Below are 25322 nucleotides of genomic sequence, written 5' to 3' on the forward strand. Positions count from 1 at the left end.
TTTTCCCCCATTACTCATAGCTCCAGATCAAGAAGAGTTATACACCAAAAGCTCACTAGGTCTAACAAATCTTAGATTCCTGCAGGCACATTCCTTAAGGTGTGGCAAGTCGTCTCTTCCCATTTCTTCCCTCTGCCTCTGTTCCTAGCTTTAATGAGTTAATCTACAGCAGTGGTCCTCAATTTTTCAAGGGCACCAGGATCACCTAGAAGACTCTTTAAAAACAAATTCCTAGACCCACAACCAGAATTTCTGCTTCAGTGGGTCTGAGGTAGGGATCAAGAATTTGAATTTTTAACAAATTCCCAAATGATGCTGATGTTATTGCTCCACTTTGAGAGTCCCATGTTGCCAAGGTCACATAGGAGCAAGCACTTAGTCTGGAGAGTAAATGCTTATTTCATGAGCACAGGTTCTGATGGGAGACAGAAAAGGGTTTCTCAAATGCAAACTCTGTGAATCCTCTAATCTAACCCCCTTGGTTGACATGACTACAGGCAACAATGGACACATTAGCATGTCAAACTATCAACACAGGGACCTTCAGGTTACCATCTGTTCGTGCCTTAGAGCACAAGCTCCCAGTTTTTTCAACTCACTGACCATAGCAAAGGGGAGAAAGCCCTGCTTGGTACCTAGGAAGTGCACCATTGTTGAGGAAAACAGAAGAACAGTGAGAGATCAGCAAAGTTATAATCATTGAGGAGACGAGCACAGCTCTAACTCATGCTGGTCCCCAAGACTTACAATAAAAATCATAATGATAATAGCTAAAATCTATTGAACACTTACTTTGTGCAAAAAAACAAAACCTGCTCTAAGTGTTTCATATATATTAGCTCATTTAATCCTCAAAACAATTCTACGAGCTAAATACTATTCTTACGCCCATTTTACAGATGAAGAAACTGAGTCCCCAAAAAAGGTAAAATAAATTAACAAAGATTATACTGCTAGGAAGTAGCAGCATGAATATCTGAACTTAGATAGTCTAGCTCTGGAGTCCAAACTCTTGAACATTTTGTTCTACTGCCTCTCAAACCAACTCTACACTGCAAGTGGCAGCTGTCCTTCCCAAGCTCCACTCAGGCTCACAGATCTATGCAAAAGACAAATGGGGCACATTCAGAGTCACTTCAAACTGCACCAAAACCCATAAATTCTTGGTCCAAGCCCAGGTTTGAGTTACACACACACACACACACACACACTCATCTATTAGGACTGGCAGTTAAATTCTCAGGGGAATTATTAAACTTTTAGTGGCAGGGCCAAAACAAAAACAAAAACCATATAGAAACTCAGGCTACAACCTGGCTAGACAGTAAACTCCATTAAGGGCAGAACCATTACATTCTTTTAACAGACCTAAAGAGGACTTCCCTGGTGGCGCAGTGGTTAAGAATCCGCCTGCCAATGCACGGGACTCGGGTTTGAGCCCTGGCCTGGGAAGACCCCAAATGCCACAGAGCAACAAAGCCCGTGTGCCACAACTACTGAGTCTGCTCTCTAGAGCCCATGAGCCACAACTACTGAGCCCACGCGCCACGACTACTGAAGTGCGCACACCTAGAGCCCGTGCTCCTCAACAAGAGAAGCCACTGTACCACAACAAAGACCCAACACAGCCAAAAATAAAATAAATAAATTAAAAAAAAAAAAAGACCCAAAGAGCTCTGGAAAATGCTAAGCATTTAGAAATTCTATGTACATCTCAAAGTGACAGTACAGAAAGAGCACAGGTGTAAATCATCAGTGGGGAAAGATCAAGAGGAAATTTCCTAGGGTAGAGAGAGATGGAGGCACAGAAAAACTTAGTCACACATTATAAAAGGAACAGAAAAGTTCGCTGACAAGGCCCAATATTTTCCTCTAGAAAAGCCTGAAGGAGCACAGATAATTCAGCTTAGAAACCAGAACCTAGGTTCTCGACAAGCATACTTCTCACTAGTGGAATAAGGAGATGCAGCAAAGGGCTGGGGTAGAGAGAGCATGGATGCTCCAGTGATTGGTGGAAATCAAATCAGTAAAAGGCCCTGGATGCTGTGTAAGGCATCTGTGAAAGCCGGGTTCTCTGGAAGGAGCTGCGTTTATTTCTCTGTTTCCCAGGCAACCAAGCCAGCCCCTTATCGCCTTTACTTTCATCACTGGAGCAGAATGAAAGGTAATTGGGTTAATTATTAAAGAGGTCCTAGCTAGTACCACCACCACTAACTGTCCATTTATCTGGGGTTTATAAACAGTTACCTTAATTGATGTTGAGCTGGAATGTGCCAATTACTTTATTAGCCTGGCAACTGGATACTGGAGAGGTAAAGAACATGGAGAAGGGTCCAGCCAAGGAGATAAAGGGTCCAACCAGAATTATCATTCATTTCTGTTCATACTCATGTAAGTATACCATGATGGCCTTCAACTGTATTCACTACTTTTCATCTTTCCTAGATTTGCCAATTGAAATGAAGATCTGGTATAAGTAATTAAACCATCTGTTTTATTAAACAACTATGAAATTAAATTGAGAAATTAGACTAATTCTTAAATGTCAGCAAGCCCAAGAACCCAGATGTCCACCTAGTTGGCCAAACTAGATTAGACAGGCCTCCTGAGAGTAATTCCCTAAGATACCAGAAAAGTGGGGAATATCTAAGAAAGAGAACCAGTGCTTTTAAAAAAGAGGAGAGGGGCAAAAGACAACCAAAAATAAAGTTAACAAGAAAAAAAAAAGTAAATTCTTGCAAAAGCGGTATTTATTCACAACAGGCAACAAACAGAAGGATGCCAGGGATATGAGATTACATCAAGCAATAAATTATAACACTGTATCACTGGGTTTGTAATATATACAGATATAATATGTATAGCAATAATAGCACAAAGGAGGGGTATGATAATGTAGCTATAATGGAACAAAGTTTCTGTATCTTACCAGAATCAAGTCTCTATAAGTCTGAAGTAGATCCTGATAAAAAGTACAGTTTAAAATCAAGAAAGGAATTAAAATAGCACATTAGAAGCTATCCACTTAATACAAAAGAAGTCAGTAGGGGCTTCCCTGGTGGCACAGTGGTTAAGAATCTGACTGCCAATGCAAGGGACACAGGTTCGAGCCCTGGCCTGGGAAGATCCCACATGTCACGGAGCAACTAAGCCCATGCGCCACAACTACTGAGCCTGCGCTCAAGAGCCCAGAAACCACAACTACTGAGCCCACATGCCACAACTACTGAAGCCTGTGTGCCTAGAGCCCGTGCTCCTCAACAAGACAAGCCACTGCAATGAGAAGCCTGTGCACCACAACAGAGTAGCCCCTGCTTGCTGCAACTAGAGAATGCTCGCGCACAGCAATGAAGACCCAACAGAGCCAAAAATAAAAACAAATTAATTAATTAATTTTAAAAAAGAAGTTAGTAAAGGAGAAACAGTAATTTTAAAAGACATTAGAGGGCTTCCCTGGTGGTGCAGTGGTTGAGAGTCGGCCTGCCGATGAAGGGGACACGGATTCGTGCCCCAGTGCAGGAAGATCCCACATGCCGCAGAGCGGCTGGGCCCGTGAGCCATGGCCGCTGAGCCTGCGCATCCGGAGCCTGTGCTCCAGACAACAGGAGAGGCCACAACAGTGAGAGGTCCACATACCGCAAAAAAAAAAAACAAAAAAAAACCCACACACATTAGAAATACAGAAAACAAACAGCAAAATGGCAGGCAAAAATCTAACTATATAAATAGCGTTAAATGTGAATGGACTAAACAATCTAATCAAACAGCAGAGATTTTCAGACTAGATAAAAAACAACTATATGCTTTCTATAGGAGACACACTTTATATTCTGATATATAAATATGCTGAAAGTAAAAGAATGGGAAAAGATATATTACACAATCTACATCCATAAAAGAGCTGGAGTAGCTACATTGATATAAGAAAAACTAGACTTAAAGACAATATTACTAGAGAATATAACCTTTAAAAATTGTGAATCACTATGTTGTACACCTGAAACTTATATAATATTGTACCATCATCTATATCTGAAAAAAAAAAGACAATATTACATGAGATAGAGGAACATTTTATAACAAAAAAGTTGATTCATCAGGGAGGCAAAACAATTACAAACATATATGTACCTAACAACAAAGTCCCAAAATATATGACGCAAAAACTGACAAAACTGAAGGGAGAAATATACAATTCAGGAATAATATTAGAAATTTCAATACTCCATTCTTAATGATGGGTAGAACAACCTGACAGAAAGTCAGCAAGGGTATACAAAACTTGAATAACACTATCAACCAAGTAGATCTCCCTGGCATCTACAGAACCCTCCACACAGCGACAAAAGAATATACAATCTTGCCATGCACACAGGTAACATTCTCCAGAACAGACCATATGCTAAGCCATAAAGCAAGTTTCAATAAATTTACAGTAAATGAAATCATACAAAGTATGTTCTTAGACTACAGTAAAATTAAAGAAGAAAGCAACAACAGAAGGAAATTTGTAAAAATTGAAGAACACACTCCTAAAGTAATGGCTCAAAGAAGAAATCCTAAGAGAAATTAGGATGACTGGGCACAAAGCCCATGACACTCAACCAGGCCCCAATGACCTGTAGCTAGAAGCAAAAAAATCCTGACACTTCCCATTGATTTTAATAAAAATACTAAATTAAATCCAACAAGACCACATCTGCTGGGAGCAGATGCTCATTAGGATGAAAGTCAAAAAGATTAGACAGAACAGATAACTAATACCCTACATTACCCAGGTCCCTATCCCTCAGCATTTTTCTTCCAGTAATTACCAGGAAGAAGTCAAATGCCAGGGCTTCTCATTTCACTTATATGAGGTCTCAAGCATGCAGAAAAATATTATAGGCTTAAGAACCTTTCGGCAGATACTCCCTACTTGAACTCAGGCAAAACATGGCACAGAAGGCAGAAGAGAGTTATTATGAGTCAGGCAGACCTGGTTTAAAGTTCCAGGTCTGCCTCTCACTGCATTATATTGGGCAAGTAATATAACTTCTCTGAACCTCAGCTTTCTTCCCTACAGAATGGAAACACACCATCTACTTCATAGGGTTGTCATAATGTATGGGAAAGCACTTTGGACTGTACCTGGCCCATAGTAGGCAGTCACTAACTTCATTTCCTTCTCTCTTATAGATTGCTATTACTACACAGAGCTAGAGCTGTCTGCTAAAAAGTCAGCAGGGGGAGCGCCCCAGACTTTTGCGTGTTTCCCCAAAAATATACCGGTAAAGTTGCAGTAGCTTTAAATGTAGTTATACCTCTTTAAGTACAGGTTCAGAATTTGTGTTGTTGAAGAAGGGGCCTGGTGTGGGTTGATGGGTGACTGGAGGCCACCAGGAACCCACAGAATTGTGGAGAAGACAACAAGATAAGGCGGAAGAGATGAAGATTAACAGGACTATCAAAACACTTCTCTGTAGCAGCTTCTGTTTTATCTTACTGCTTTCAGGCTCTTGTGGGAGGAAGTGGGCAGAATGGATCTTAATTTTTTGCAAATCCATTTTTGTTGATGATTCTGAATGGCTTTGGCTAGGGTCCATTGAAAACTCATTTGCCACTGGTAATGCCTCCTAAAACTGCAGGTGCGTATATACTTTGTTCCTCCAGGTCTGCCAAATTTCTTCACCCCTACAAAAAGACATTCATCATACAAAGGGTTCTGCCTTATGTTTGGAGCTAAGAACCAAACAGCAAGACTGAGGTACAGCCAACCACCTAAACTTTGAGCTACAGAAGAGCAGGGATCTTGTCTGTCTTATTCATTCTGGTATGCTACAACAGTGCCTGGCACACAGTTGCGGAACAAATGTCAACTGAATCTAATTGTTCTGAGACCATCACAACTTCATTCCAATCATACAAGAGAAAGTGCCTTTCCAGGAAAATTGGGAGTGCTTACAGCTAAAACACTAATTTGTCTTCACTTCAAAAGCCATTATTACAGCAGCTCTCTCTATTACATGATCACAAATAAGTTTAATAAAAAGCAAAACTTCTGTGTCCAGGATGAAGGCTTGGGGAAAGGTCTGTTATATAATAAGATTTTCCTTAGCAAGCACTACTGTGTCACAAAAAGCTATGTCTAGAAACCACTTAAAATAGAGGAATTAGGAGCTTCCCTGGTGGCGCAGTGGTTGAGAGTCCTCCTGCTGATGCAGGGGACACAAGTTCATGCCCTGGTCCGGGAAGATCCCACATGCCGCGGAGCAGCTGGACCCGTGAGCCATGGCCGCTGAGCCTGCACATCCGGAGCCTGTGCTCCGCAACGGGAGAGGCCACAACAGTGAGGAGCCCGCGTACCGCAAAAAAAAAAAAAAAAAAAAAAAAAAAAGAGGAATTAGAACAAATAAGAAAACCCCTGAAGATCAGCCAAGTTCCCTGGGACCTCTTTCCCTCTTCTAGATTAAGGACCTAGAAGAAGAATGCTATTTTGATGCTCTGTCCTTAAAATAGCTGTGGGGAGGCAGGCAGACTAGGAAACAGAAGTCCCACTGCCTGGTTCACTTCTGGCTCCTCTACTTCTAGCTGCATCACTCTGGGCAAGTTAGCCTTCTGGACTTCAGTTCCCACCACTGTTAGATAATAGCACCCATCTCATAGGATTACTGTGAGAATGAAATGAAATATGACTAGGAAGAGCACTTAAAACACTCCCTAGCATACAGCAAATGCTCAATGAATGTTAAGCTTTTTTTTGTTGCTGTTATTATTATCATTGGAATTTTCTCAAGAGAAGAAAAAAAGTAACAGAAAACTGTCAACAGAATCTGGAGGGACATCCAAATGTCTACAAATGATGAGGGCATTTAGGAAAAGACCAGTGGGGTAGATGGAAACTATTACATACGGAATGGATAAACAACAAGGTCCTACTGTATAGCACAGGGAACTATAGTCAATATCCTGGGACAAACCATAATGAAAAATAATATAAAAAAGAAAGTATATATGTGTATAACTGAGTCACTGTGCTGTACAGCAGGAATTAACACAACATTGTAAATCAAGTATACTTCAATTTAAAAAATATGAAAAAAGAAGAAAAGACCAGTGGATACTCTGCAACATGCATCTTGAGAAAATGGGAGAAATGAGTTTAAATGTGAATGGAAACCATCCACTAATCTAATTCAAGAATGAGCTTCTTGAGAACCTAGATTTCCTTCCTCTCAAGGCATTCTACATCTTTTGTTAGAGAACTTTTCTCAGGAGATTTCATGTTTGTAAACTGCCTGCTGGAAAGGTATCCATAAGTGAAACTGGGATATTTGGGGTCAGACCTCTGGGCATAAAGTAGGGAAGAAAAAATGGAGGTAAAGAGTTATTAGATCAAAGGAGAGAAAAACAACATACAGCTGTTCCAAAAAAACTAAATGCAAAGGAAATAGAGACTTCCCAGCAGTAGAGGAGCAGGGAGCTGCTGTGTTGGGTGGTAGAGGCAGATGTCTGGAACAAAGAAGGGTGGAGAAGAACTCTGTAGTACTGTCTGGCAGCAAGCGATTATCTGCCATTGAGGAGCTTCCACGTGCCATTAGCCAAGCCACACAGAAGCGCCAAGCAAGGAGAGGCACAGAGCCATGGGGTCTGTTTACCGACTAGGGCCCTCCTCAGTCAAGGTTGTCAGGACACCATGGTGCAGTCTACTCCCCCACCAAGCCTGGGCCTATGAAGCCCTGGTGTCCAGTAGAGAGAAACCATTGAGGTTTCTGGGGTTTCTAGGCCTTGACACTGGGTCAAGGATACTGCTACTTAAAGGAAGCCAGGTCCCATGGCCTACCAGCTGCCACAACAGCTTGGTCAGAAATCACATTCCCCCAGCCCGACAGTGCTACTGCCTCACACCAATCCCTCTCTACCTTTAACCATCACGTGGCCCAGATTTTCCAAAACGTAATGTCATTTGAATTTTTAAAATAAAAATGCTTATTAAAGATACACCAAGAGACTTTCCTGGTGGCACAGTGGTTAAGAATCCGCCTGACAATGCAGGGGACACAGGTTCAATCCCTGAAGATCCCACATGCTGTGGAGCAACTAAGCCCGTGCACCACAACTACTGAGCCTGCGCTCTACAGCCCACGAGCCACAACTACTGAGCCCACGTGCCACAACTACTGAAGCCCGCGCACCGCAACGAAGAGTAGCCCTTGCTCGCTGCAACTAGAGAAAGCCTGCGCACAGCAATGAAGACCCAGCGCAGCCAAAAATATTAAATAATTTATTTTTTTAAAAATACACCAAGGGCTTCCCTGGTGGCACAGTGGTTGAGAATCCGCCTGCCGATGCAGGGAACACGGGTTCGTGCCCCGGTCCGGGAAGATCCCACATGCCGCGGAGTGGCTGGGCCCGTGAGCCATGGCCGCTGAGCCTGCGCGTCCGGAGCCTGTGCTTCGCAACGGGAGAGGCCACAACAGTGAGAGGCCCACATATAACAAAAAAAAAAAAAAAAAAACACCAAAATGTGGCTTGATTTTTATAGTTTTTAATGCCTTCACATACATAAATTTACAAGTTGGCAGTGGAGGTGGGGGGGAGGGGGGAAAAGAGAAAAACCTTTGTCAGAAAAAAAATAGATTCTGCCTTGTTTCCTTCTCTAGAGACTGCCCAGAAGCAGCAGCAGACACTGGGTCTCAGTGCAGTCACATCACGCATATTAGCCCCAAAACACTGGTCACTAAGTTATTCAGTCACCATAAAAGTGCCTCGGCTGGGCTTGTCCAGTCCATTTTCTATTCTGTGGGAATTTCTAACCCAGCTCCACGGGTCCCTCTCCTCCTCCTTCCTCTGAAGATTCCACAGGACCTGGAAACTCCATGTGCTGGCACCAGCAAAGGGTTGGAGAGGTGTGCTTTCAGCTCCTAATTAAATCACAGGATCTGGCTCATGGGTACCTCAACAATAAAACATGAGCAAGGCACCTTTATCATTCAGTTTAAAAAGTCTATCTGCTGGATTAAGAAACAAATGGTTTAAATAAATTTTAAAAAGATGTCTGGGGACCTCCCTGGTGGTGAAGTGGATAAGAATCCACCTGCCAATGCAGGGGACATGGGTTCGACCCCTGGCCCGGGAAGATCCCACATGCCGTGCAGCAACTAAGCCCACACACAACTACTGAGCCCACATGCCACAACTACTGAAGCCCGTGCGCCTAGAGCCCATGCTCCGCAACAAAGAGAAGCCACCACAATGAGAAGCCCACACACCGCAACAAAGAGTAGCCCCCGCTCGCTGCAACTGGAGAAAAGCCCGTGTGCAGCAACAAAGACCCAATACAGCCAAAAACAGATTAATTAATTAATTAATTTAAAAAGAGATGTCTGAAGGAAGTGGGAATGGGCAAAAGAAGCAGCTTTCCTCAATCTGTAGTTTCCTGCCCTGAAGTAAGGAACCAAGTACAAGACCTTAAAAAAGAGTTTTCAACCAGATGCCAAGATGCCATCACATCAACATAGGTAAAGGAGGGGAAAGCTTTACCCGGCTCCCTCCCCCTTTAAATTTTCAAAATCCAAAGAAACAACTCCTTACCTGCCAGGACCCTGTTAACAGAAGAGTGAGTAGCCAAACCAGGCTGTCCACGTTCATGAAAAATCCCAGCATAAGGCAAGTACTCAGGCAGCAAGAAACGCCTATAAGATGGGAAGGAAATCCAAAAAAGAGGGGATATATGTATATGCATAGCTGATTCATTTTGCTGTACAGCAGAAACTAATACAACAATGTAAAGCAACTACACTCCAATAAAAATTAATTTTAAAAAACACCTATATGAAGGAATCACGCGTTAAAAGCCTACTATAGACTGCCTTAAAACAAAGGAGATATACTATCTACCAACCCTCAACAATCAAAGATAAGGGATCAGGCTTCCCTGGTGGCGCAGTGGTTGAGAGTCTGCCTGTGGATGCAGGGGACACGGGTTCGTGCCCCAGTCTGGGAGGATCCCATGTGCCACGGAGAGGCTGGGCCCATGAGCCATGGCCGCCGAGCCAGTGCGTCCAGAGCCTGTGCTCCGCAGCCGGAGAGGCCACAGCAGTGAGAGGCCCATGTACCACAAAAAAAAAAAAAAAAAAAAGATAAGGGATCCACTAAGCCTAGGAATCCACAGAAACCTAGAGCAGAGTAAAATTCCTTTCACACATTTGTATCTTCTTCCAATCTTTCTTCTAAAGTTTCCTGGGGCTTCTATTCTTGAACAGGATGCTCCCAATGCCATTTTTCTATGTCTTTTCATTGTGGTTAATCATTTCCTGTCAAGTCTTTAGGTGGAGGGCTGGACTGTAGGCTCACTAGGAAATAATTCCAGATATGGACAATCCAGACCAGAAAGTAGGTTTAAAAATCCCAGGCTCTCATAAAGTCTCCCTCAGAAAAGTCTCTCATAAAAGTTGACTATCCAGTTCTTACCTTGGGACAAAGCGTCCAAGTGAAGGTGCAGACATCCGGGCATTTCGTGGAGCTCGGTGCCTGGATCTGTCACCATTGTCCCTGGAGAAAACAAAAAGACTACACCTAAGAGAGTCACTAAAGCAGAAACAGACACCAGCCCAAAAGACAGACATCCCGCAAACTAAATTCCTACACTTAGGTGAAGGTCCCAGAGAAATCAGTCATCCGGTTGCTTACTAATTTGGGTGGCACATTAATATACTGCATTTCTGGAGTACCTCAATTAAAATATTTATGAGCATTTACTAAAGTTCAGTAAGAAGGATGATTTTTCTTGAAATAATGTGGTCTCTGAACTCTGCAGCATCTGAAATTGAAGCCAAGTTTAGATCTTCTAAAGGGATTTAGAATGGATATGTATATATGGAGATATATATATAGCTATGTCTTTTTCTAGATTGAAAGATAGAGAAACTTTGGCTTCAGGGGATCTTGAAGGAAGAAGAATTCTCCCATCAAGTTCATTCAACAAATGGTTATCTTTAAAACTGTTTAGGTCCTTGGTGTGGAAAAATCATGGATATGTGAAAGAAAAACAACACAAGAAAAAGACTAGGCAGTCCTTTCTTTTAAAGACTGAAAAATTAACAATGATGAAGATTATTAGACAATGCAATCCTAAGCTCGGTCATTTGATTAAAAAGAAAAAAGTCTAGTGTTTTCTTTATGGTTTGTTAAAGTAATGATAATAAACACCATTTATTAAATATCTACTAAGTCCTAACACAACGGTTATTAATATGTTACCCCATTTAATCTTTCGAGTTTCCCATTAAGTCTCATTAGATCTGTTTTACAGATAAGGAAACTAAGGACCAGAGAAGCAAATGCCCAAGGTCACACAACTAGTAAGTGGTTGAGACAAGATTCAAGGAAGATCCATCTGACTCTGAAGCCCTTGCTCTTTCCACTACACTTCACTGCTTCCTACAAGAGAAGACAGAAACTTCACGTGGCTTAGTTTCCAATGCATCAAAGGAACAAGAAGCCAAAGGGCACTGGCTGGATAGAGCAGTTAATTAGCTTCTTAACCAACTCCACAAAATAAATGAAGCTCTTGAGAGCTTGATTTGGGGTATTTTCTGAATTCTTCCTTTGGATTATCTTCAACTTAATGAGATAATCTTCAAATTGGCACTGTAACCAAAGTTAAGACAACACTTTGGCTTTCAAGTGTATTACTGGGACCCTTACAAACCAGAAATGAAAGCCTAGGAAGGTTTTTATATCTTGGAGGAACTGGATGCTGAGCATTTAGAGACAAATCAATATCAGGGATATTGGAAGCTGATCCATTAAAAGTCAGTACTTGGTTTTTCTTTTCCCAGAAGAGAAAGCATATTACTGTTTTCTTTAACGTATCATATTCCTTTGACTTGAAACTCTACAGATGAAGGGAGAGGCAAGGAAAGAGAGATAAGACCATATGGAAAGGGAAAAGGGGATTATAAAGAACAACGAGATCAGAAGTTCCTGACCAGCAGACTGCAGCTCTGGGGAACCCACAAATTACTATAAGGAGTAGCTGAATATCAAACAAATAAGACAGCTCCCAAATTAGTATATTATTACTTTTCAAGTATATGTAGATTCAAGTTGTGATCAAAGTATCAACTCGGTTAAAAGTACAAGTGAATTCATGACAGCTTTTCATAACAGTATATTTTACTTACAGATGGGCACTAAAAGTACAACTAATCATCATGAGAGAAGTTAGAACACATATTGAAGTTAAGAAGGGTCCTAAGGTGGGGTGGGGGGCAAGGGTCCTAAGCCTCAAAAAGGTTGAAAATTAAGTTATAGAAAGAAGCATCATGGGACAAATCCAATTACTTTATTCTACAGCTAAGAAAGAGCTGTTCTTCCCAGAACCACGTTGTGGAGCTGACAATTTACTTCTGAACAAGGGCCAAAGAGCCCTCGCTCTCTGGACAATAAACAGTACTCTATCTGGCATTAGCAGAGTTGAAGAGCAGGGAAGGAGAGGGGTGTGCAGGAGACAGTTCTGATCAGCAGTTACCAGAATCAAACATGACACAGAGCTGAGTGAAAGGACATATGAAGATAACTTAGAAAAATGGACAAATGCCAGGGCTGGGAGAAAATTTGGCTCCTATGACATATTTCACAAGCCTCTTTTAATTGTTATTAAAACCTAAAAACAATTAACTTCTTTCTGATTCAATTTCTCCTTCCGTCTTAAAAAAAAAAAGGGAGGAGGAAGGGAAAAACATGGTCAGAGATAATGGCTTTATGTTATTTAGAGATTACTGGAAGATATATATAAATTAAAAAAAAAAAAAATATATATATATATATATGAAAATCAGCCAGCTCAGATACAAGCAGTCTCAGACTGATGGTTACATTAGGCACCGCAAAAGAGGCAATAATACTGAGTGAGTGGAGATGTATCTGCTGGTCCTCAGCTTAACATCTTGACTAATGATGGGGAAGTAGGAGTTAAACAGCATCTCAATAAATGTAGAAAAGACTTCAAATTGAAAGTGTTGAGCACACTAGCAAAGAAGGAGAAATGACAGAACTGTACACAGAACAACTAGTAAAATGTGAAATGTGGTGAACACGCAAATGAGATGCTGCCTATGGGAGAAAAAAACACAGGCATCTAGGAGAAAATAGCCTAGATCAGCTCAAACATTTCCTGACAAGGAAATACTTAAAACATGAATGGGTAAGGTGGCAAAGGCTAGAATGTCCAACCACAGGACAAGTTAAGCAAGTAGAGGGCAAAAGCCCCAGGTTTTAATGCTGGCACACAAAAATCCCTGACTAAAAACATGGCTCTAAATAAATTAGAGGTGAAAAGAGCTACTAATGACTCTAGCTTCTATAGTCTAGAAAGAAGGGAAAATTCAAAATAAGGAGCTGAGATGGGGAAACAAACTTCAATGCAAAGGGAATCTGCAAGGGTGGGGTCGAGGTAGAAGTGAGGAGAGAGGAAGAGTGGTTAAGAGTTTCAAGAAAAGGGCAAAGAAATTAAAAGTACTGAAAATAATGTTCAATTTAGAAAACTACACAGACTCTGACACTCACTTCAGTGCTGATACAAGACCAACATGGAGCGAGCTTCCACGAGATGAAGAAGGCAAATTTAGGCAGAGACTAAAGTTGAGAAGATGCGTGCCAGATGCACAGTGGGAGAAAGGCAGACCCAGGGAGACAGTTTACCTTACGAATAATGGAAGGTGCTAAATACTGGGCCTAACATAACATAGCCCATGCCCTTTCCAAGGGGGGTACTTAAAACAAACAAACAAACAAACAAAAAAACAGTGAAGACCAGAGTATGCAAGCACGCTGGTACCACTCCTCTATCACTAGAGGACTCTTTCTCACCAGAATACTTTTCAGGGAAACACCAGAGAAATCCTCATCAACTTCATCAGCCAGAAGCTGCCTTAAAGCCAGCAGGATACAAGCTGGCTGAGTTATTAATGGCCTTCCCAGTTGCTGAACTCTGTGCATCTCTGATTAACTCTCAGAAGGCTATTTGGGAAGGAGAGGGGGAAAAAATAAGACTCTCTCATAAAAGATTTTGTAAGGAAAAAACACCCTTCAAACAAGCATCCAAGACAAGTGCCAAATACAAGAAAATGCATCTATGGAACAAGGGAGAAACACGGCAGCTACTCTTGCTAAGTGCCTGGGATTAATTGCCTCAGAGAGAGGCTGTAACTTAAAGGAATGTAAAATACACCTACAGACTGCTGTCTGAGTCCTAACCAGACAGTCAGGCTGCCATTACTACTCAGTGACAAATGGCTCTGACTTGGGCCTTTGTAAATGAAGCTCTGGCAGCACAAAGCTCAAAAGGCCATTGTCTTCTTGACAATACACAGTTGACTGTGCTGAAAATTAGACCATTAAAAAAATACTTGTTTCCCTGTGCTCTTCGGTTTCTACTCAATCTCCAGACAATAGAAGGCCTAGCTGGTGTTCCTGTCCTTGGATGGCACAGTGATCTTGGCCAAGTCCTTTCTTTACTCAGGTGCTATTAGTAAGGCTCTAGACTCTACTTCGAAGGACTGTGCACACATGTCAGGGCTAGATTTCTGGGAGGAAGGCACATGCCCAGCTGATATCATTCATATGGGCTACCTAATAGCATAGGTCTCTTGGAACTTCAGAGCCTTAATTTTTCTCCAAGGAATAGTAATATAACACATAATTAACACTTACAAATTCCTCTCCTTTCTTTTTCTTTTCTTTTTCTTTTTTTAAAATTTGTTTGTTTGGCTGCGTTGGGTCTTGGTTGCTGCATGCGGGCTTTCTCTAGCTGCAGAGAGCGGGGGCTACTCTTTGTTGTCATGCGCGGGCTTCTCATTGCCGTGGCTTCTCTTGTTGAGGAGCACGGGCTCTAGGCACACAGGCTTCAGTAGTTATGGTACGCAGGCTCAGTAGTTGTGGCTCGCGGGCTCTAGAGCGCAGGCTCAGTAGCTGTGGTGCACGGGCTTAGTTGCTCCGCGGCACGTGGGATCTTCCCGGACCAGGGCTTGAACCCATGTCCCCTGCATTGGCAGGCGGATTCTTAACCACTGTGCCACCAGGGAAGTCCTCTCCTTTCTTGTTCTACCTTTAATTTCATCTGCATGTATTATGCAAATCCATATTCCTATTGTGCATTTTATGTTAAAAAATAAATATATATCTCTAAGTGATAGTTATCCTCCTTTCCCCCTCTTCCCTCACAGCTGTTTAATTCTTTAAATCCAGATATATTCCATTTTCTTTTTCTTCTCCTAGCATTCCTCATAATAAATATTTGTATGTATTTTAGTTGCCCAGAAAGAATACTAATTTTAAAGTTGCCAAGCAATATTATATATTTCTAAGCAATAGGCTCAAAATCCTCAGGAAAGACCTGGAATTCAGGTAGGCATATATTTTATAAATATATTGGGGCTCCACAGGTACCAGATATCCTATTCCTAATCCTCAGGAAGTCTCTCCACTTTTCTGAAACTTCTCATTATTCTACCTCTGCTGAGTACAAGGGAAATCCTTCTAAGATAGTTAGTTAGCTCCAACAAAGAGCCCAGAGCTTTAGGGCTAAAATAAACTTCAGAGATTATCTAATCTGATTTTACAAGGTCAGACATTGAGGCCTAGGGTAAGAGAGGGACTTGCCAAAGATCAAATGTCATATCACAGGCTCGGCCAAAACTGGAATGCAGGGCTATTCCCTAGACAATAGTTGTCAGGCTCTGGGGACCAGTGGGCACTAACAAGAGATCCCAGCTCCAATCACAGCTGTTCTGGGAGTCACTTGCTACTTTACAAACTTAGTTCAAAATCAGTTCCAGTAAGAGTAAAAAAGGACTCCGGCAACGTTTTATTTGGAGAAGTAGGAAGTGAGGCAGCTGAGCTCTCACAGAGCTCATCTCCCCAGCAACATTCACAAACAGGTCCCACTCTTATAAAACACCAAGGCCTCTTGTGTCCCATACTTAACATTCAGTCCTCATATGTTCACGTATGTATTTTGCCCACTGTTTTCCAACTGGTTTTCCTGCATCCATATACTTGCCACCTGCCTAACAACCACTGTCAGAATTCACTGCCTAAAACACATGTTGAATAATGGCTGTCCCTGGACAAAAACAAGGTCAAAGCTTCTCAGCCAGGCACTCCAGGCCCTCCACAGTCCACGTCTTTCCGATCTTCTCGCTCAAAGTACAAATACTCCATTGCTCTAACCACAGATGTATGCAGGGTCTCCGAACAAACCCTGTAAATCTTCTGTGTCTGGGCTTTTGCTTAAGCTACTCCTCTGTCTAGAATCTCCTTCCCTACTTCCATCCTCCACGTCAATTCGTCAAAGTCCTATGGGGTCTTCACACCTAGCTGAAACCCATGAAGCCTTCTCACATCTCCCCAGGTACTCTCTCCCTTCATACAATGCTGTCCTGTACTTTAGGGGTACCTTATTACAGTCTATCTTATAAGATATTGTGTAAAAATCTGATCATGTTATTCCATAGCTTAAAACTCTTCAGTGACTCCCTCTTACCTGCAGGGTAAAGTCCTCCTCCTTTGCAAGGCACACAAGACTCCCCAAGATCTGGTGCCACTCTAACTCTCAGGGCTCATCTCCTGCTGTATCTTGGACTTTACAACCTGACCATACTTGTCAACAAGGGAATTCCTGACATGCTCCATGCTGTTTCATGTTTCTATGACTATGCATTTGCCTTTCTTCTAAGTATATCTGGAGAAAAGTCCTATTTTAAGACTTTCTCTTTTATAAACCCACGCTGTAAAAAACAATCAACCACCACAAACATCAATTAAATGAAATTATTTAAAACTCCGTTAAAAAGGAAGTGAATGGTTTCTTATCTCATCTCACTTTAAGAACTACTTCTATACAATACCACCACTCAGTAACTGTAGCTGGTTGCCTGATCCTTGACTGCTTTGGCAGGTTCCAGTCTGTAAAGAGAATAGTCACTTTACAGCGTGTTCCCTTATAGTTTCTCTTGCACTTCTAATATCAAAGAGATTATGGTCTGTAAAGTCAAAGGAAGAGACAAAGGCAACCCCATTTCAGAATGAAGTTCATGACTTCTTGCTCTGAAGATCTGTCCTTCCCTTTCTCGGCTATAAGTAACATATCTGTTATTAGTAGTCACTGACTCCCATAGGAGTCCTGGAAATTTGGGGCACAGAAGAGAGAGCAGGGGCAAATACTACCAAGGACATGTGGCTTCTAGCCATGGAATTTCTAGCCATGAGAACTTGACACAAGTATATGAGTCTCACAAAGCTGTCAGGATTTCACCTATAGACAGATAAGAGTAACATCATCAGGTTTCTAACATATTTTCTTTGTGTGACTCAATTAAATTTCAGTAGTGGCAAAAGGGCAGATGAAGAATATTAAATTCTGAACTATAAAGGTGAGTAACTTCTATGCCACACCCAATCAGATGGCAGAACTGAGTGACAGCCTTCGGAACTGTCCTCAGCTACATTATATACCAAGAAGACCTTTTAATGACTTCCTTGCTAGAAGGTGTCTAGCAAGGGGACCGTGAAAGCCTTCTGGTTGAGGCTCCTCCGCACATGTGTATGTGGTACTGCTACAACATATCATGCCAAATTAAGGAACCAGAACCCATCTTGGGCAACCAGAAATGACTGTCATTCATTTCACAATGAAACGGCTTTTGCATATTTGGTCACAATATGGATTTCTGGGGAAAAGAAACTCAAATACAACGAGATAAATTAGGAGAGTTAATAAAATAAATGTAAATGACTTCAAGACACTTCATCTGAAAGACTAGGCTGAAAGACTAGAATTCTCAACTGAGATGTTTTCCCCAAGTACAGACCGGTGTCACAACTGTGAATGAAGGACTTGTTCTCTCTGTGCTGGCAACAATTTTTAAGAAGTTGAGAGACTTCCCTGGTGGTCCAGTGGTTGAGAATCTGCCTTCCAATGCAGGGAACACGGGTTCGATCCCTGGTCGGGGAACTAAGATCCCACATGCTGTGGGGCAACTAGGCCCGTGCGCTCTGGAGCCCACGCACCACAATGAGAGAGCCCACGCACTGCAACTGCCAAGCCCACGCACTCTAAGAGCCCACGCACCACAACTAGAGAAAAGCCTGAGTGCTGCAACAAAGACACTGCGCACTGCAAAGAAAGATCCCATGTGCCGCAACTAAGACCTGATGCAGCCAAATAAATAATTTTTTTAAAAAAAGAAGTTGAATATAATTACATAGTGTTGGAGATATTTGTGACTGATCTAATCTGAAGCTTCTCCAGTTCTGACTGTTATTAGCTCAGGGTATCCTTGCCTTGGAAGGCAAAGCAGGTAAAAAAGAGGCAAGAAGATGAACTGGAGATGATTCCAGGATTATAATTACATTTAGAATAACAGATAAAATGAGGAGAGGGGGCGAGGGTAGCTTGAACAATAGTCATAAAGTCACAGGTAGCACCTCTTCTGCAGGCCTTAGAAACTACGGCAACACAGCACTCAACCTGGGCTTCATAAAAGCCTCCCTCCCTCTTTCCAAAGGGATGGTGATAATAAAAATGTGAGTTGTCCTTATGCTTATTTGCCGTCTACATTCTAGCAGGTGGTCTGAGCTCAGAAGGAGGCAGACAGCAGGGTCAAGGGCAGCCACACCTTTACCCTGCTTGTGAACATCTTTATGCAAAGACAGATGCTGAGGGCTTCAGGACAGACCTCCTGAAAGCAGGTTTCTGGATGTCCTGTTTGTGCATTTTGATAAACACAGGGACCCTGCAGTCTCAATCCTTGCCGCAGACAGAGACAAATGACAGGAGAAGATGCCTGCCTGGGAAGATGGTCATTAATCCAGACCACAAAAGAATAGAAAGTTTAACCTGATGTTGACCAACCTTCAAACCTATCTTCCCTAGCGATAAATCGAGATAGTCTTGTTCCACAGCAAGCTCATGGAGCAAGGGCTCAAATATGGTTGTACATCATTTTTAAAGGTTTTTAAATCTGCAGGACACGAAAGTCAGACACTAAACATGCTTGCTCCTGATCTCTAATCTTCGACGTGTCTGACTTTGGTCAAACCTCTGTATCCTTATTTTAAAAAACACAATGAAATGAACAACTATCTCATTGGGTTATTATAAGGAGTAAACAAGATTTTAAAAGATATATATATATTAGTATATTTATATATACTACAAATGTTGTGTGTTATAAATTAGTATACATGAAAAATATGATAGCTGATACCTTTCATTCAATGGATGATGAAAGAGAACCAAAAAAGATGGGATCTGTGTAATGTCTCCCTTTTGTTTTCTGAGGCCCCTATACACCTGGATGGGACAAGCTAGAGAATGGCAAAATGATCTATGACTTAGCAAAGGGAAGGACAGTGAAGAGGGCAGAGTGGGGTGGCAAAGGCAAGACCATGCTGTGCTGTGAAGGTGAGGAAACCCAGCGGAAGAACAGTCTCTCTTAATGGTACCCTAAGTGTTAGGATTCCAGGCCGTATCTAACTTAATCTGCTTCTCTGTACTTGAAAGAACTATAAATTATGACTGTATAAGCCTGTAACTTTATTTCTAGTTATCAAAGCCGAGGAAAAGGACTGGGGTAGAGAAATTAAAATGGGCCGGTACATTCCCTAATTTCTCACTTTCTCTCTCCTCAGAGTACCTAGAAATTAAGAGAAGAGGCCCAACCACAAGCAGCCCTCGGTTTACAGTAGGGGGAGGAGGGCGGGGAAAGAGACAAGAGAAAGAATGAACAGACGGTAACTCAGCATCAACCAGCCAGCAACATCCTTCACTAGAAGACCTGGACTGCTAATATTGAGGTGACTAATCCACAGCTGCTATTAAAAACAAGATTATAGTCTGCTTCAGCCCCACAAGAAAGGCAAACACCAAGGGGAGGGACTTTCGGAGGGGCTTTAGAGAAACCAGCCCATTGTTACTAACCAGGGAGCAATACAGTGGTAAATCAGTGCATAAAAGGTGAAGAGGGTGATGTAAATTCAGGCTGCGCTGAAGCCGGGGGGAGGCAAGAGCACAGGTGGGCTGTGGGGAGCACAGGGAGGAGGCAGTCTGACACAGGAAAATCAAGGGGGAAGGAAGGGGAAAGGGAGGAGGTGGTAACAGAAGAAAGAGAAGGTAAGATGAGAACAGAACATTTTAAACTAACCCAGAACTCCACTGTGAAGGACAAGTCACGAGGCAAGATACAGCTCAAAGGCATGAGCCCCACGTTTCACCACTGCGAAGAGATAACAGCCTTCCAAACATGCGTGGAGAGAGGGCTATGCAATCTGCACTGACTCCCAGAGCTCCACGGGATTACTGAGGCTTTTGAGCAGCACCAAGCCCCAGCAGCCTTGGCACTGTGCATTGAAACTGCTTCCCTGAATAGACCCCGGTGCTGGAAAAATCATTTCTACAGGGGAACATATTTCCCTACAGGTGTCTGCCTGGCTAAAGGAGTGAAGACTCTCCCTTCACTGATGTGCCCACGTCCATCTTCCCCCAGCAGGGACTTAAGGCAGAAGGACACATCTGAGAGTCACAGAGCAGCTGGGCCCTTCTCCCACCACCCCTGCTCTGTTTGCCACAGCACAGCTGTTTGAGGGCATCCCTGAATTTCTTTCACATTTACATCTTCCTCAGACGAATGAGCCTCCCACTGAGGGTTCCTTCTGCTTCCCAGTACATATTTGGCCAGTGTGTTTAAGGATTGTATCGGGAAGGTCAACTGGTACAAAGGGTGTTCCCACCTTCTTGGTCCTCTCTGGCAAAGATATTTCTCAAACACTTCATAAAGCTCCACTGCAAGATGGCTCCTGGGGAACTGTTCATTCAGCTCATGAAAGAGGAAGGTGGAAGGGAGGCAGGAGCTCTTAAGATCCCAGACCCGACCAGGATGTCAAGATGAAGGGGAAAAAAAAGGAAGATGACTGACAGGCTGTCCTATTCCAGTGCTGCAGCAAAAAAGATGGGGAAAGAAAAATGTTTAACCACCCTTCCCTCTTATTCTGCATGTTTTGAGAATATCAAAATATAGGAATCAAAGCAAGAGCCAAATGTCCAATTTGGTACAAGCCAGGAAAGCTCAGTTTCAAGATGGAAAGAAACACAATGCATGGCTAGAAAGGTCAGGAGCAGCAGGTCAGACCATGTAAAAGCCAGCAGGAAGATTGGGGAGCCTGATCTTGGAGCCCAGGGCTGACACTGCTCCTTTAGCTCACCCCTGTACCCCACCCAACCACTCAGAGAGACTAGAAGAGCAAGGGATCACCTCTCAATCCCCAAGGTAATTTGACAGACAACTTCCAAAGGATCCTTACCGGGGATAGAGGGAGACTGAGAAAGTTTAGGGGCAAGGGAGTAGGACCTCAGAGAAGCAGTGTGATTAAGGGTACTGAGAGAATCTGTCTCCTAGGGAAATCCGAGTATTGTCTTTGTTGTTAATCTCTGTATCTACTCTGCTTAAGAGAAAAAACACCAACCCTCCTGCCTCCTTGATGTTATGAAGACAGTCCACATGAAGCACTTCCGCAGTCACTGCTCACGCAAACAGGAAATTTAAAAGTTGCCTAAAGAGCAGCAGCCATCTTCTCCCAGCCTGGTCTGGGGCCCAATGGGCTGTCTCTTCCCAGAGGCTTTAGGGAATCAGCAATGCAACTACCAGAGGTGGGAGTGCCCCGGGCATTTTAACCCTCTGTCCCTCACCCCATCCTACTTCTCATAAATAATAACTTAGGGGTTTGAAGCAAGAATGTCAAACCACTATTACTCAGAGTGGCCAACTTGGAAGCACCCACAGCTCGGGAGGAGGGGTAAGAAAGCAAGTTGAATATATACTTACTCAAAGTCCTCAAATTCCAAGTCGGTTCCCTCTACTGATGGACCCTGGTTGTCTGAGGAAGAGGAGGAGGTGGAAGAACGGAGGCGGTTCTGTTGGTAGCGCATAGAACGCTGGCGGATACTGTCTCTCCGTGAGAGATACTGGATCATCCTCTGGGCATAGTATGCAGCAGGAGATAATCTGAGAGAAACAGATGAACAAACACAAACTAGCACTAATGTGGGGAACACTGTGAAAGACAGTAAATCCAGCTCTCCCATCACATTTCCCTGCTGAGGCGAACTCTGGAGACATGAAAAATAAACGGCATTTAACTCACCAGGAGGTTTGTACTGCACAATATGCTTATCAGACTACCACGAGTGTTTCTGTTCTGAGATAAGGCAAACAGGCTGTTTAATCAGTCATCATCTGATCAACAGCTGCCCCTTCCAAGAGTTTTAACACTGGACCTTTCTTTTAGTTTCTTAAGGGACCTCTTTTAACTTCTCAGGGTGTGCCCTTTATAAAGATTCGCAGATTTTCCTTAATCATCCATATTCAAAATATAAGAAATGAAAGGGACCACAGCTTCTTTCATTTTATAGATGAGAAAACAGGCCAAGAGATGGTGAATCCGAGATGACTAAAGAAGGTATCTTCAGGCATCACCTTCACCAGGACTCCTTTCTTCTCCAACAAATACTTGTAGCTCCAGATTTGTCTTAGCTCCTTAAGAGTATCTCTTTGAACCTCTTATCTCTCCTTTACAGATTATCCAGATATTTTAACACAGAGAAAATATTCAGGATATAGACTGAGAGTAAAATATACTCAGGAGAACAGAAAATCTAAAAGAAAAAACAGATTTTTTCTATTTCTTATGACAGAGCATCAGAGGCTACGTGGGCACTGAGCAACACAAAAGACAACAGTCACTCTTCTTCTCCCTTACAATGGCTGTTCTCAGTAATTAGTCTTAAAAGACTTAATTTACTTTAAATTAGTAAAAAGTCTATATTCTTCCAGCTATGGTTCACCGTCTTCATACTCCATGAAAATGTCAAGTGTCCTATACAATTTGCACATTCCCTTCTTTCTCAAGTTTTTCCTCCATCTTTCATAACGCATATAATTTGAGACTGTGAACTGAGAAAGTGAGAGAAGAACAGTAACAGAAAAATGTTTTATATATAATATTAAGTGGATTACTAAGAAATTTCAAGACTTAAAACCTGCCCAAGACCTAAAACCTGCCAACTTTGATTCAACAATTCCACTAGTAATTTTATCCTACAGAAACACAACAGGATATGAAGAGATATATATATTGCTGGCACTAGTGAAAAACTGGGAAACACCCCAAATGCCCACCAACAGATTAAATAGATTATATCTATACAAAGAAACACTATATAACAATTGAAAAGAACATCCCTATATATGCACAATGAAAGCCCTCTAAAATAAAATTTTAAGTGGGGGAAAAATTAAAGAATGGTATGTATATACTAATATGTATATAAAAATATTTATTCCTGTAATTAGAACAAAAAAATGAAACACAGCAATCCTGATAAGGATTCCTAGGGACCTTAACTTCTATAATGTTTGAATATAGAAGGGAAAAAAAAGCATGTAACTTCTTTTCTTTTTTTTAATGGAAATCTGGAAAAACTGATCGAGAATGGAAATGGAAATACTTACATCCAAATGGTAGGGAAAGTATTTACAAACATCTTGCTGCCTGACCTTTCATTACCCCTGGACAAAGTAAGCCTCTAGGTAAATCCTCCATAAATCTACTCACTCAGACCAAAGGAGATCCTGCAGTCAACTGCTACACGAAACAGGGCTGCCTCTGAAATGCCTGTCATCAGAGGTGGTGTCCTTCTGGCCAACCATCAAACAGAATTTCCAAGCAGGCCAGATGACGATCTTTGGAACTCAAAAGTCTGTGTTATGGAACAATATGCTGCATTTGGCACCTCTGAATCCAAATTATCTTTATACAGTAGGTGGGCATGGGACATACAGAGGCCTTGGCCAAGACCATCAGAGTATAAGATTTAAAGTTTCAACTTGTGGAACTTTCACTGTCTCTTTGGGCACCTGTTCCCATGCATTTGGTAAGGATGAATCAAGAACCCTAAATTTTCAACAGACAGAAGTCAATACTCTTGAGTTGTTCCTATAGCTACCAAATATACAGAAATCTTCCAGTAGAACAATCGTTGCTGGTTAAATTCTCAAGTCAGTCAGAGTAGAAAAGAATGTTAAAAAAAAGTTTTAAGAGGAGAATGAAGATTCTTTTTTTAGAAAAGATTCTGAAAAGTGACCATAAATATACTCATTACTGAGTTGATAGCCTACCTTAACTAATGGAAAAATTATATTATGGTGATAGAGGTAGGAATAATGTTGACGCTAACAATAATAAATAAAGATTGTCCTTTTATGTAGGGGTAAAAATTCAGCACGAGGTAACCTCAATTGTTTAATTTCACCATTGGACAGGAATTCCCTAAGCTACAAAACTGCATCAATGGTAAAGAAAAATGGACTCACAATTATTAAGTACAAGTACATCATAGCCCCATCTTTTTAGGTATCCAGAGGGAAGCTAAGGATCTGAATGCTGACATGTCTCATAAAGGCTTTGACCTATACATATTATGCAGGGTGAAATCTAAGAGGAAAAAGAAATTAAACAACCAGTAATGAGGTAACAATCATCCTCCTACTGAAGAGTGGATAATTATCAAACTCTAAAACTGTTCCAAGTGAATATTTTAAGTAACTCCTCAAGTTCTCTTCAAGGAAGAATACTTCCCCCTCCCAAAACCACTTTTTTGTGTTTAAAGGGAAAATGTAAAAACAACATCACAAAGTCTGGCCTTTCTGTGATAAAGAGATCTGAGTAGGAATAAATAACAAATTTATTACATGAAAGGAGGACAAATAATGGTCTTTAAGAGTCACCGTTAAACTTTATCAGGTTAAAAATTCTGGGGATGAGATTCCCATTACTGTCCTAAAAGAAACTGTTTCACGGCAAGAAGTTCTCTCAGGGTTTCAAAGAATTTGATTCATGCAAAATATTTCCTCCTCTTATTTAGGGCTTATTACTTTCAAATATGACTAGAGACTAACATAAGCTTCCTTGTCTCAGTCATCATCTAAGCTGCCTGCCCGTTTTAAAGTCACCAATCCCCATGTTCCCTGATCGGCCACCTCTGGGGTAAAGGAAAAGGAAGTAAGAGGATAACAGGGACTCTTTTCACTAGTATCTCAGAAAGAATGTTCGGTATCATGACATAACTGTAGTAACAACAAAATCACTCAATAACCTTGGAAACAACTTGATCTAAAGGTTTTTCCAGACTTGGAATTCTTAATCTACAGCAAAGCTCATTTAGCCTTTTCTGACCTACACTGTTAACTTCAACGCCACCATTATAAATTACCCTCTTCTTT

At 41.8% G+C, this 25322-nt stretch overlaps 1 protein-coding gene across 14 annotated transcripts in view; it reads right to left on the reverse strand.

The window, feature by feature from the left end:
• The window catches only part of AMBRA1 (autophagy and beclin 1 regulator 1), a 178167-nt gene that overhangs the window by 87657 nt on the left and 65188 nt on the right, over positions 1 to 25322 (reverse strand). For all 14 annotated transcript variants that reach the window (XM_067037108.1, XM_067037109.1, XM_059068381.2 and 11 more), the window contains 3 exons: positions 21867 to 22046; positions 10453 to 10533; positions 9574 to 9674 (listed from right to left, as the gene is read on the reverse strand). In XM_067037108.1, the coding sequence (XP_066893209.1) occupies positions 9574 to 9674; positions 10453 to 10533; positions 21867 to 22046 (362 nt within the window). The remainder of the gene's footprint in view (positions 1 to 9573; positions 9675 to 10452; positions 10534 to 21866; positions 22047 to 25322) is intronic.

This window comes from Kogia breviceps, chromosome 7 (genome assembly GCF_026419965.1).
Source record: "Kogia breviceps isolate mKogBre1 chromosome 7, mKogBre1 haplotype 1, whole genome shotgun sequence".
Taxonomy (NCBI): domain Eukaryota; kingdom Metazoa; phylum Chordata; class Mammalia; order Artiodactyla; family Physeteridae; genus Kogia; species Kogia breviceps.